Source organism: Ambystoma mexicanum, chromosome 8 (assembly GCF_040938575.1).
Source record: "Ambystoma mexicanum isolate Mex_15411 chromosome 8, UKY_AmexF1_1, whole genome shotgun sequence".
NCBI classification, from domain to species: Eukaryota; Metazoa; Chordata; class Amphibia; order Caudata; family Ambystomatidae; genus Ambystoma; species Ambystoma mexicanum.
Genome location: NC_090929.1, coordinates 174,649,624 through 174,663,910, shown reverse-complemented (window position 1 = coordinate 174,663,910; position 14,287 = coordinate 174,649,624). Strand labels below are relative to the sequence as shown.

The following is a 14,287-nucleotide window of genomic DNA, read 5'->3' as shown; positions in this document are numbered from 1 at the left end:
CCTGTATTGAATGACAAGATCCTGGAGAACGCCAGATGTTTGAATGAGGGACCAGAGCTTGGCAATATTTCCAACAATGCAGTGAGGGAGGATGCTGGTGTTACAGGCTCCAAGCTAAAGAGGCTGGGGGAGAGGGGGGCAAAGAGAATGCTGAGCAGCCAGAGGCTCTAGGTCTAGAGGAGGGGTTTGTAAGCATGAAGACCAGCTGTGCATACAACCCAGGAAGAGGCTTCCGAGAGGTAACTTTTGTTTCTTTAATACTAGGGATAGACTAAGTTTCTAAATTCTTTTCGTGCCAATAATTCAAAATGTTCAGTTTTTGACCTAGGGATTAACCTGGAGGTTGAAGGAGAGCTTCTCTATTAGCATATCACTTGTGTACTTTGTCTGGACTGGTGGAGGAGTATTGATGGTGAAAAAGCTGATGATCAAAGATTGAGATTGTTGCCTTGGTGCACGAGTGTTGATACCATTAGGTTACATATTTGTCCTTTTTCAGTTATGAAAGGCTCTTTGGCAGATTATGATTTTGAAGCATCAATGTAAAATCGCCCCTCAAATCAAATGAAGCTGAGTGTTTTCAATGTTTGTGAAGAATGTCAAGCCACAGGAAGAAATTAGTGTTTTTAGCCTAAATACATATTAAAAACAATAGTTCTGAAAGAAGAGCTTTGCAGTACTCCACATGACTGGATGTGATATAGACCCAAACGGGGCAACAGAAATAGTTTACAGTCTGCTTGGAAAGAAATCCACTGTTGAAGTTCCACTCCCCAGATATCAGTCTTGGCCAGACTGTTGATGAATAATTTAGTCTGTTGTAGCAGGGAAATCTAATAGAGCCAGTGCAGTGACACTGTTGACATCCAAAGGATGGCTCGCACCATCTACCAAAGTCATAAGACCGATTTGATATATCCCCACCTGTGGGGGTTCTAGTATGTGGTTACTGTACAAACTGCTTGATCTATATTGTTGCCGCCTATAGCTACCACATGTTCTGAAGCTTTAGTTACTAAACATGAAGAGAAAGGTACATTATATTAAACACAAAATGCTTTTCCTATGAAGAGCACCTTAATTGCACAAACAGGAAGACTTCTCTTCCAATAGTGAAGCACAGGCATGTTGCTAGGATGCTGGGGTGTCTGGCAGAGATGTGGGCCAACATTGTCTAGCACATTCATGATATGTTTCTTTTTTATCCTCCTTCTCTTAATTAGTATTGGGCAAATCCTCCTTCTCTTAATTTGTATTGGGCAATTAAATCCTGTTCCCAAAACAGAATATTGCTACAAAGTCTTCTTTGTTAAAGAATTGTTTTCCATAGGCATTCTGCAGGAAAGAAGGCCAGGCACTTTGACCTTTAGGGCAAAGGTACAAGATCTAGCTAATGATGACCAAAGCCATCTAATTGTCCAACAGACTTTGGTTGCTGAGGCCAGAGGAAAGAATTTGTTTGCCAAGATGGGGCTGGTTTCTTATTGCAGAACCCAGTTCTTGAATGGATTGCTGTATCAACACAGGAACACTAAAGGTTTAGATTACTTGATTGAAAGTTCTGTTTCTTCTGCTATCTTTCACACTGAATTCCATTCAATTCGCTTGAAACCGGACCGAGCGCATGAATTTCATCCAGACCACACGTGAGGAATGAACATTTCAGATCCAACCTGCAAATCTGCCCATCCACAGATTTTTTGGTTCTTGCACACAGGGATCTAGCCTTAATAGGCAGGGCGTATGTGGCCACATCCGTTGATCTGACCATCCTTTTTAGGCAGCCAATGGATATTTCTCTAAAATTGAAATCAAGTCTTCATATTTTTGGCCATTGCCATGTAAGAGTGTCATCCAAACAAGATCAATCTAGCAGCAAGCAAGTAGGGACATTTTTCAATACAGATCTACCCTGAGTTGAATGCAAGCAAAACGGAGTGAACCCAGACAATATTTTCACGGTTCTTATTTAAAAAAAGTTACAGGTGGCGTGGGAGTTGTTGTTCATAAATTCTTTCTTTAATAATATAAAAAACTGAAAATGACCCAATTCATATTTCTTAATTGCATAAAATATTTACACAATGCCACCACAGAACAGAATGCTCAGTACTCCTGCATAAAGCAATGCACCGTTTAAAATTAAGGTAAATACAAGAAAACTTAGTTTTCTAAAATATTTACCTCACGGTCAAGAAAAAACAATACAGTCCAATTTTGAGTAGAAAAATATTCTTTTTGCTGCAAATTAATGGAATGCTGTTGCAAGATTATTTCTGTGTATACATGGTAAATGGGGCAATGCAGTTAGGGTTATTTGAGATCAGATTGGCACTAAGGTTCCCAGGGAGTTGCTGGTAGGGCAGCAAGTCGTAAAAATGTCAGAATCCAGAAGGACAGTGAAATTAATTAGTTCTTGGAATAGAGCTTTAGTCTTTTAAAGGAGATTTTAAAGAAGTCAAAACTAAAAAAGGAACCAATATTGTGTTGTTCCAGATCTCTCTTGGTTCATCTAAAGCTGTTCATGTAAAACAATGTGACTGGTTTGCTTTAAAAAAGTAAGGGTTTACAAAGCCCTTTTTAATCCTTCATGCTTGAATCCCCAATTAGAGATGCATTGCATTCTCTCCAAATAAAAGGTGATAAAAATTCAAACCACAAATTGTTACTGAAAAGCTGATTTAAAGAAAAACACACTGCTAAGCTGATTTCAGAAGCATTCCGAAAACTGAGATGATGGAGAAAAGGGCCTTACATGGAGGAAACTGTTTGCTACATCCACCCGCCTAACACCCTTTCTCACTGGATGTCTTTCTTCATCGCTTTCCCTTTTTCCCCCCTCACTGTGAACCAGGTACCCTTCACCCTCCGCTAGAAAACTCCCGTTCCTGATTAAAATGTCCCTGCTTCAAAAATGCTCTTCTCTTTAAACAAGCAAACTCCTTTTTTAAATTACAATATGCCCCTCCCAACTGCGATGATCTGACTATCTGATCATTGACCCTATGAGAAGCAGCAGCTTCCATCATTTGGTGGATTTGCAAAGAAATGTTCCATTTATTTGTTGTTTGACAAAAAAGACCTAGGCCTAGAGTAACCATCCCCCAGACAGGTTTTGGTGCTCACTTCAGAGAATTTGAGTCGAGAAGAAGTTGTATTCTTGTGCTTCTTGGTGTCCAAACCTGATGTACTTGTCAAACTTAAAGCCTTCTGTGGCAATAGCATGGATGGACTTTGACAGGTCCTGCAGGAGCTAGAAAGTCTCCTGGAACATCTGGTGAATTATTTTCTTTGCTATGTTTCATAGAAGGTATTCTTAATACTGCCAATCGCCACCTACCTCCTATATTAAGTAAGCTATTCTGATAGCGTCTTCCTGACAAAAATGGCTAGCCTAACCACTTCAGTCTCTACAAGGTACCAATGCTGGGGAACTATTGAGGAAAGCGCTTAACTCTTTCATTTACTTAGTGCATTCACGTTCACAACAGAAACAACTTTAAAGGACATTAAGCTGCACATGATAGTTGAAAATGCAACACATTTCTATTTGCAGGTTCAGTTGGCAAACTGCCAGGTTGACAACGCAACCCTGCGGCACATGGAAAATGTCAATTTGCATGCTGCCAAAAGAAATGCACAGATGGCTCTGGAGAACCTTCACAAGGTGATTTACGATGCACAGTCTTCCATACAGTAAGTCCCGCGTATATTATCCTCTATGCCCAAAACAGTTTTCACATTAATGATACTGGACAGCCATCAGAATTGCGGTGTACAGGATATAAAATTGAATTGTAAAATATAAAAAACGATAACTGTATTTCAAATGGGTATTTTTTCTACACAGGTCAAACAATCATCCGATCCAGTGGTTACCGGAGTTGGCGCTCGATATGCCCCATTGTGTTATGGCATTTTTCTGATCAGATTTGACTTGCAACTAGTTTGCTACTCTGATCTCTGTTTTTCATTAAAGTATGTCTGATGCAAGATAAAGTCCCATATGAAGATCTCGGTGTCATAGGAACAAGACCAAGGGCTACCATTGCTCCGTTCTGATAAATGCCCTCCATCATGGACCAAAACCTATTCACACTTGGAAACTTGCCATATATACTCACGCCCCCATATACAATGCACCCTACAGCCTGCTTGTGCCGCCTCACTAACCACAGCAGAGCTGTGAAGCATGCCGTCGCTGCACAGTGCCAACACGTATAGCTCCTATCACACATACTCCTCACGTCTTCCAGACCACCTTGTCCCACGGTAAAGATGCACTGCTTGTGAATCCACCAGGCGAGACCAATTAAAAACTTTTGCGAAATTCTCAGAAATGTTTTCCTCATTTAAAGCCTTGATTCATACACACTTTAAGATTATGTTAAATTACAACAGAAACCCGTAAATGCTGATTTGTCTGCTCTTGAACACACTCCCCCATCTGATGAAATCCTCACATATCCCACAAATGTATCTCCTTTCCACCTCCACTTTTTTTTTCTTGATCAGAGGTCTTTGTTAAAGCAAGCACAGCACATTTCAGTTCCCTATCGCTTGCAGCAATTACAGTAAATCTGCCCCTACACTCCCTCCCTCTTAATGGGTGCATACCAGACTACGTGTTTTCCGCTGACAATTTCCAGCATTTCCTTGTTTTCCTTAACCCCAGTTCAGGAAGACTACCCACTTCAGTTAGAAAAGAATATTTCCGCTGCTAAGTCAAGTCAAATGCTTAGTTTGAGTAAAATATGTATAATACAATCATAAAAAACCCAGAGCAAAACAACAACAAACTAAGACCCCCCCCCCCCACCAACTTCTGCCATAGCGCCAATGGACAATACTTATAATATAAATTAATACATGACTTAAAAATTAGCAAGATAGCTAATTACGTAATTCTATGTCAAATACCATAATCAAAAATGCCATTTCATAATTTACAGCCTTTCCTCTTTACTTGAGCTAGAAGGAATCATGCTCACCATTGAGCACCTCCCATTCAGAAGGGTATATAAATGAGACTTGTCATAACCCTTTTCTGAAAATGACTTATGGTTCTCAAACGTAAGTATGCCTCTCGTTATATTTTGCACCTTCCATGCCTGCTGTATATGTAGTGAAATATTTACTTGAACATGTATATTGTCTATCGAGTGTCATAATTGTAATGCATCCCTTACTCTTTAATGTATTTTTAAAAAATGAAAATCAAACCGGTCCTCCTAAGGAAGAGCATTAGTAATGATCGATGTTGGTCCTTGAGTCACTGGGACAGTTACCCTGGTTTTCATTTGTTCTTTTTTTCTTTTACTTTATTATTTTCATCATAAAAAAACCCAGAGCAAAACAACAAACTAAGAACCACCCCCCCCCCCCACCAACTTCTGCCATAGCGCCAATGGACCTTCCCTACCATCCCCCCCCACCAACTTCTGCCATAGCGCCAATGGACCTTCCCTACCATACTTTCCCCTTCCTGTCATGATGCCTACCTCTAAGGAGCCAGGTCCGACCCAGCAACCCCAGAGGCAGGCATCATTCCCCCCCAGGGAAGTGCCAGCGGGCCCAAGCTGGGGCCCTTTGGACACAGTCCTGGCACCTTAGGCGCCAGGCTCATGTTGGACCCCTGTCCTGGCGCCTTAGGCGCCAGGCTCATAAAGCTAGACAAGTGTTCAAGTGTTTTAATGTGCACTTACCTGATGCAGACCATGCTGCTACATCCAGGCCCTCTTGAGGCCTGAATGGAACTACTTTACCTGTGGGACTACTTTCCCCTGGGTGTGGTCGGGGAAGGATACATACCTGATCGGTGGAAGGATACATACCTGGAACGTCTTCCAAAGCTATTTAAACCACGCCCGATCAGCAACTCACGCTTCGCGTTGTTCTGCTCCTCGCAGCTGGACGCTCACCGTGTCAGCTCCTGCATCTGGACTTCAGCCACGCCTGTCAGCATCCTGGGTCACCTGCTAAGAGAGAATTGGAGAGAAAGAAGACCTTACCTGCTAAAGCTGCATCACAGAGACATCACTCCGACAATCCTGAAAGGGAAGACATCATTTTAAAAGCATTTTGCTTTGATCGCTGCAGCGCTGCATTTCACTCACCTTTCCTGGGCACCTCCATCTTCAGCAGCGATCATCCGGATCCGCAGCCACTTCCCAGAGCCTAGAGAGAAAAAGACAAGAACACAAGGTGAGAGAAGGAAGGGAATAGGAAAAGCTCAGTTTCCTTCTAAGACTTACCTGTTGGGTCATGGTCATTTTCATTTCGGGTCCTGCCGCTTCCTGGCATTCCGGACCCCGGCCCCTATGGGGAAAAAAGACAAAGACATTGAATGAGCGAATGCAAAGACATTACCCGAACGCTCATTCAGAACTTACCTGTCATTTACTGGAACTGCACGTTTCACTTCGGGTCGGCGCCATATCTCTGGCATTCTGAACCCCGGCCCCTAAGGGGAAAAAGACATAAGCGTTAGCGCTTGCTGCAATAAGACAATGAACATTATTATTAAGCTTGAACTTTTGAACTTGCTACAGAACTCTTACAGCGCCTTACCTGAATAGTCCAGCTTATTTGAACTCCCATCAAACCTCAATCCAGTGAAGTAACTGGGTTTCAACGCGCCCCTGCATCAGAAGCAGGATGGAGAACTCATCCTGCCAGACCCTAAGGTGAGACTTCACGGGGAATCGAGGAAGGGTATCGTGGAGGGTTGGAAGGGAGTGGGAGGCTTGAGCATTATTCCGTCAGTGGGTAATACTCCCTTTTCACGCACAGGGGAATATTCCTGCGAGCCAGAGAGTCCATCTTCAGAGCCCTGCGCTTCACCATAGAAGAAGCATCAGCACTCGAAGCCAGACCTGCGCCTCCGTGGGAATCAGGTGAGCGTGACAGAACGCGAAGCCTACCCACAATTTCCCACCCGGGCGCTATGGAGACTTCCGAGACAGATCAGCTGGCCCAGCTTTTGGGGGAATTATGGGCAGAAGTGCACTCAGCCCGCCAGGAGACTGACGCTCTCAAAAGAGAACTGATCCTATCCAAGGAAAGAACAGATGACTTGGCCAAAAGGTTATTGCAGGCCCAGGCAGGGCACACTCCTTTACCTAATTCCGGAGGTACTGCCACATCAATGGGTTTGAATAACCCGGTACAAATCAATCTACCTGGACACATGCCTTTGGCCCCGCCTGAACGTTTTGTGGGGGATCCCAACAAATATGCCGTCTTTATGAACCAATGTCGTTTACACTTTCTATGCAGACCCGGGGCCTTCCCTAACGACCAGACCAAGGTAGCCTTTATACTATCTTACCTCAGTGGCAGTGCTGCCGATTGGTCTATTCCATTGGTAAATCAGGATGATCCCATTCTCCAGAATTTTCAGGGTTTCCAGGCCAGCATGGAAAGATTGTTTGCTCGACACTCAAGGACAGGCCCTTGATAATGAACTGCTATCCTTACGACAAGGTAATCAGGATCTCCTGTCCTACGTTGCCACCTTTAATAGACTAGTTGTGGAAACTGGATGGCCAGAAAACAAAAGGATCACATTGTTTCATCGAGGCCTGCGCGGAGAGCTTAAGGATGTTCTAGCTCAGATAGTAGATCCACCCCAGGTCTGCGCAGACTACATAAACTTGGTGGTTCAACTTGATCACAGACTTCAAAATAGAAAAGCAGATCGGTTCAAGCATGAAACCCGAGTACCGATCAAAACCCACGCTAACTCCAAGAGTACCGACGTATCCAAACCTATGCAAATCGGCGGTGTTAAAGGACCATTAACGCAGAAGGAACGAGAGAGAAGGCGGCAAATGCAACTTTGTCTGTATTGCGGGACTTCCGGTCACTTTCTTCAAAATTGTCCGGTTAAACCACCTAAGAAGGTGGTTGGAGCCACTGATAACGATTTTTTGACACCTGATTCGGGAAACGACCTAGCCCGACAAGCGTAGGGGTCCGCTTGCCGAGCTTGAAAACAAACTCTTTGACCTCGCATTTTGTCATGCCAATGGTGCTTGTGGACCCAAAACAGCCTCAGCTGTTGCATGCTATAAAAGCATACATCGACAGTGGAGCTATTGGAAATTACATAGACCGTGAATTGGCTTCCAGGATTAAGCTCCCTCTTCGCCCGAAAGTAACCCAAGATGTCATTACTACAGTAGATGGAACCGAAATAGCCTCAGGGCCTGTAACGCATTCCACTGTTGAAATGACACTGGTGGGTCAGGATGGACATCGGGAAGCAATCGTGTTTGATGTGATCAAGGCCCCACAATTTCAAGTAATTCTTGGAATTCCTTGGTTAGAAACACATAATCCCAGAATTGACTGGCGAGCAAAGAAGATAAGTTTTCCTGATTGTGAACCAACTTGTTAGCCAAGAAATTCAGTTATGGGTCTAGCCTCAGCAACTTCCACCCCTGTACAGCTACCGTCAGAATACCAAGAATTCCAAGACGTTTTTCAGAAAGAACAGGCTAACACGTTACCTCCCCATCGGTTTTATGATTGCCAAATCGATCGGGTACCCAATGCTCAACTACCTTGTAGTAGGATTTATGCTCTTACGGAACCTGAGAACCTACATTTGCGTCAGTATTTAGATCAGTACCTAGCCAATGGTTTTATTCGCCCGTCCAAGTCTCCTGTCTCCTCAGCTCTGTTCTTCGTGCCGAAAAAAGAGGGCGACCTTAGAACATGTATAGACTATCTCGCCCTAAATCAAATAACGATTAAGAATCGTTATCCTCTGCCCTTGATCCCTGAGCTTATCGACCAGGTGAAAGACGCTTGTGTGTACACCAAGTTAGGTCTCCGAGGAGCTTATCACCTGGTGCGTATAAAAGAAGGCGACGAATGGAAGACTGCATTCCGCACCAAAATTGGGTTCATCGAACATCAGGTGATGCCCTTCGGTTTGTGCAATGCACCTGCCGCCTTTCAGTACTTTATGAATGATGTTCTTCGGGAACTTATCGACGTCTGTGTCGTTGTTTATATTGACGACATCCTGGTGTACTCTTCTTCAGAATCCGATCACAGAAAACATGTTAGGGCAGTTCTTGAGAAATTGCGCCAGCACAGACTATTTGCAAAGCTCGAAAAATGCGTTTTTCATACCACAGAAGTGGAGTTTCTCGGATTCATCCTGACACCTCAAGGAGTCCGAATGGAGTCGCGAAAGGTGGACGCCATCCTCAAATGGCCATCTCCTAGCTCGGTGAAGGGAGTTCAGAGCATGCTCGGCTTCGCCAATTTCTATCGAAGATTCATCCCGGAATTTTCCCGAACAGTCCAACCCATCACAGCTCTCCTAAAGAAAAACAAACGCTTTGAATGGACTCTTGAAGCCGAACAAGCCTTTCAGGACCTGAAAACCAAATTCACCTCTGCACCTTTATTGAAGCACCCGCACCCAGATCTCCCTTACATTGTGGAAACCGATGCATCCAGTTCGGCCATGGGAGCTGTCCTGTCGCAAAGAGACCCAGAAACTAACCAACTACACCCTGTGGCCTTTTGGTCCAGGAAATGTTCTCCTCCTGAAATCAACTACGCAATTACCGACAAAGAGTTACTGGCTATTAAATCTGCTTTCAAGGCTTGGCGTCACTACCTTCTCGGGGCAAGACACACCATCACCGTAATTACGGACCACAGAAATGTACAGTATTTAAAGACGGCCAATGCTCAATCTTCACGACAACTCCGATGGGCTCTATTCTTTGCGGAATTTGATTTTGTAATTACCTATCGCCCTGGCTGCAAGAATGGTAAAGCGGACGCCTTATCCCGGATTGGCATGGAAGAACCCAATTCGAGTTTAGAACCTGTGCCAATCATACCTGAACAAAGAATCTTAGGCCTAACTTAATTGCAAACTATTGAGGACATCCAAACGCAAGTAAAACAACTTCTAGACTCTTCAGCCTTACTGGAATGGAGTCAAAAGGGTCCTCATTACACCGTTAAGGATGACTTACCCTACTTCCAGGAGCGGTTGTTTCTGCCTAGTAAAGAATTGCAAGAACTTGTTATTGCCCATCATCATGAATCATTAATGGAAGGACACCCTGGTATCGCTAAAACGGAGGAGAAAATCAAACGCCACTTCTGGTGGCCTTCTTGGAGAAAAGACATAAAGTCTTTTGTATTGTCTTGCGGAATTTGCGCCCAAAACAAAGGTCAAAAGAAAAGGCCAGCCGGCCTACTTCAACCCTTAGATATTCCACCGGCACCATGGCACACCTTGTCAATGGACTTTATAACAGACCTGCCTCCTTGTGCTGGTTACAACACTATCCTTGTAATTGTGGATCTATTCTCCAAAATGGCCCACTTTATCCCTTTAAAAGGTTTGCCTTCAGCTTCCACCTTGGCCAAGGAATTTCTGGAGAATATAGTTTGCATACATGGTTTCCCTTCCATATTAGTCTCGGATCGTGGAAGTCAATTTATCTCCCATTTTTGGAAGAAGTGTTGCCAACTAGCACAAATAGATGTGCGGTTATCCACCAGCCACCACCCCCAGACCGACGGACAAACCGAGAGAACCAATCAGACTCTCGAGCAATATCTTCGGTGCATGTTACACCAATCCGAGTTAAATGCAAAGACATCCTTTGGATCGCAGAATATGCATACAACAATTCAGTGCATTCTGGAACCGGACAAACTCCTTTTTATACTTTGTATGGTCACCATCCTCGGACCTCTGATCTAGATCCACCTCTGACCCTGGAAATGCCCGCAGTAAATCATCTGCATTCCACAATAACCCGAGCCTACAAAGAAGCTGCAACTCATCTACATCAAGCCAAGAAAAAGTATAAAGAAAACGCTGATTTGCACCGAAGTAAAACTCCTCCTTACCAAGTAGGAGACCAGGTATGGCTAGCAACGAAACATTTACCTCTCAAGGGCCCGCGAACCTTCAATCCCAGATTCATAGGACCTTATCCCATCAAGGCTATAATCAATCCCGTGGCCTTTAAACTGGATTTACCGTCTAACATGCGTATTCATCCAGTTTTTCATGCATCACTTTTGAAGCCAGTACAACCAGGGACCCGACTGTCCAAGCCTCCAGACCCAGTTCAAATTGATGGGGAATTCGAATTCGAAGTTAAAGACATTTTAGACTCCAAGGTGTTCAAGTCCATTCTCTTCTATCTTGTTGACTGGAAGGGATATGGACCTCAGGAGAGATCGTGGGAGCCTAGTAACCATGTTCACGCACCTTGATTAATACAAAGATTCCATCGGAGATTTCCGAACAAGCCAAGACCCCCGGAGGGAACAACCTTGGGAGGGGCCTTGAGGGGGGGTACTGTCATGATGCCTACCTCTAAGGAGCTAGGTCCGACCCAGCAACCCCAGAGGCAGGCATCATTCCCCCCAGGGAAGTGCCAGCGGGCCCAAGCTGGGGCCCTTTGGACACAGTCCTGGCGCCTTAGGCACCAGGCTCATGTTGGACCCCTGTCCTGGCGCCTTAGGCGCCAGGCTCATAAAGCTAGACAAGTGTTAAAGTGTTTTAATGTGCACTTACCTGATGCAGACCATGCTGCTACATCCAGGCCATCTTGAGGCCTGAATGGAACTACTTTACCTGTGGGACTACTTTCCCCTGGGTGTGGTCGGGGAAGGATACATACCTGATCGGTGGAAGGATACATACCTGGAACTTCTTCCAAAGCTATTTAAACCACGCCCGATCAGCAACTCGCGCTTCGTGTTGTTCTGCTCCTCGCAGCTGGACGCTCACCGTGTCAGCTCCTGCAGCTGGACTTCAGCCACGCATGTCAGCATCCTGGGTCACCTGCTAAGAGAATTGGTGAGAAAGAAGACCTTACCTGCTAAAGCTGCATCACGGAGACATCAAGCCGACAATCCTGAAAGGGAAGACATCATTTTAAAAGCATTTCGCTTCGATCGCTGCAGCGCTGCATTTCACTCACTTTTCCTGGGCACCTCCATCTTCAGCAGCGATCATCCGGATCCGCAGCCACTTCCCAGAGCCTAGAGAGAAAAAGACAAGAACACAAGGTGAGAGAAGGAAGGGAATAGGAAAAGCTCAGTTTCCTTCTAAGACTTACCTGTTGGGTCATTCCCATTTCATTTCGGGTCCTGCGCTTCCTGGCATTCCGGACCCCGCCCCCTATGGGGTAAAAGACATGAGCGTTAGCGCTTGCTGCAATAAGACAATGAACATTATTATTAAGCTTGAACTTTTGAACTTGCTACAGAACTCTTACAGCGCCTTACCTGAATAGTCAAGCTTATTTGAACTCCCATCAAACCTCAATCCAGTGAAGTAACTGGGTTTCAACGCGCCCCTGCATCAGAAGCAGGATGGAGAACTCATCCTTCCAGACCCTAAGGTGAGACTTCACGGGGAATCGAGGAAGGGTATCATGGAGGGTTGGAAGGGAGTGGGAGGCTTGAGCATTATTCCGTCAGTGGGTAATACTCCCTTTTCACGCACAGGGGAATATTCCTGCGAGCCAGAGAGTCCATCTTCAGAGCCCTGCGCTTCACCATAGAAGAAGCATCAGCACTCGAAGCCAGACCTGCGCCTCCGTGGGAATCAGGTGAGCGTGACACTTCCAGCCACCTAACCGTAGATGTCCAGCAGCTTGAGTCTTTGAGGGCACCACTGTTCCCTAAATTCCCCTTTCAAATAGGCCAGTGTCTCTCCCCAGTCCGCTGAGAAGTTCTCCAATTTATTGTTGGCCGCATACGTTGCCCATTCCCTCGAGACTATATCCCACATTTTGCTTAACCAGTCTTACTCTGTAGGGATCGTTGGACTCTTCCACCTCTGTGCAATAAGGGCCATCGCAGCCAGAGTGAAAATCACTTTCGCCTTAGTGTTCCGTCGCCTCTCCTCTGCACCCCCCTGTGCTCTCTTCACCAGTAGAATCTCCCGGAATCTTGGCTGGCTCCCTCCCAGAGTGCCTGAGACAGGGCCTGTGCGATATCGTGCCAAAAAGGCTGGATAGTGGGGCAGTCCCACCAAATATGAGTTGCTGTACCCTCTCCCCCACAATCCCTCCAACACTCCCCAGAGGTTGCTGGGTACATCGCTCGTAGGCGTGCCGGGGTGTAGTTCCAGCCGTACATATACTTATACCAGGTCTCCTGCAACTGGGTTGCTTTTGCCACCTACGGTACCAACTTCCATAACCTCTCCCAGTCCTCTCTTTCCATGCTAACCCCCGGTTGCTGTTCCCATCCCCTCATGTATGCCCAGGTGATTTTCAGGCCGGCGCTCTCCAACTGCCTGTAGAGATCCGAAATTAACACTCTCGACCCTTCGTGCGTTAGAAGAAACCGTTCAAACTGGGTTAGGTCGCGTGTAGCGGCCTTCCTTACCTCCACTGACAACCCATTGCCAAATCTGGAAAAAATCGGTGCCTCTCTCGCTCGTCCACCCCGAACTCTTGCTTGCACTCTTCAAACGTTTTCACCTTCTTGCAGCGAAACATGTCCCTCAGAGTACTACATCCCCCCCCCCTCTTCCACTCCAGGAACGCCCCTTTTTCCATCCCCGGTGTGAAGTCTCTGTTATTGAAGATGGGGGGTAAACGCGACAGGAAGGTCGTGATCCCCCGTTTATCCACCGCCCTGTCCCAGCTGTCCACAACTCCCTTCGTTATGGCACTCAGGTAGAGGTGAGGTGGTCTCAGCCTTCGTGGAAGCCACAGTACTCCCCCCCCCCCCCCCCCCCCCCCAGATGGTGTCTAGCTACTGCTCTGTCCACTTTCACCCAGTGCTTAAGGTAATCCTCCGGGAAACATTCCCTAATTACCCTAAACTGTGCAGCTTCATGGTAACGGCGAAAGTCGTAGGAAAACCAGGCCGCCCTACCCCCGGACGCTGGAAGTAGTCGCCTAGACAAACTCGGCCTCTTGCCCTCCCAGATAAATTCCTTGACCGCCCGATCTAGTTCCTTAAAAAAGCTCGCCGGGACAGGTAGGGCAATAGCCTGAAACAGATAAAGTACACTGGGGAGAACCACCATTTTAAGAACTACCCCTCTTCCCAACCAGGATATCCTTAGGGCGCCTCGTTTCCTTAGGTCTTTTTTAATTGCCGATAACATGGGCTCATAGTTCGCTCTGTACCAGCCCGCCAGCGAGGGTGTTATCCTGACCCCCAAATATCGCAACCCAGCCAGACTCCACTTGAACGGGGAAATTGCCCTCGTCTCCTCCACTTCATGCTCCCCTAGGGACAGGTTCATTAACTCTGATTTCTGAAA

The 14,287-nt window shown here is 45.8% G+C and overlaps 1 protein-coding gene across 4 annotated transcripts in view; it reads left to right on the top strand.

The window, feature by feature from the left end:
* The window catches only part of ENTR1 (endosome associated trafficking regulator 1), a 540,688-nt gene that overhangs the window by 442,177 nt on the left and 84,224 nt on the right, over positions 1-14,287 (top strand). For all 4 annotated transcript variants that reach the window (XM_069609578.1, XM_069609576.1, XM_069609577.1 and 1 more), the window contains one exon: positions 3,557-3,696. In XM_069609578.1, coding sequence (XP_069465679.1) covers positions 3,557-3,696 — 140 coding nt within the window. The remainder of the gene's footprint in view (positions 1-3,556; positions 3,697-14,287) is intronic.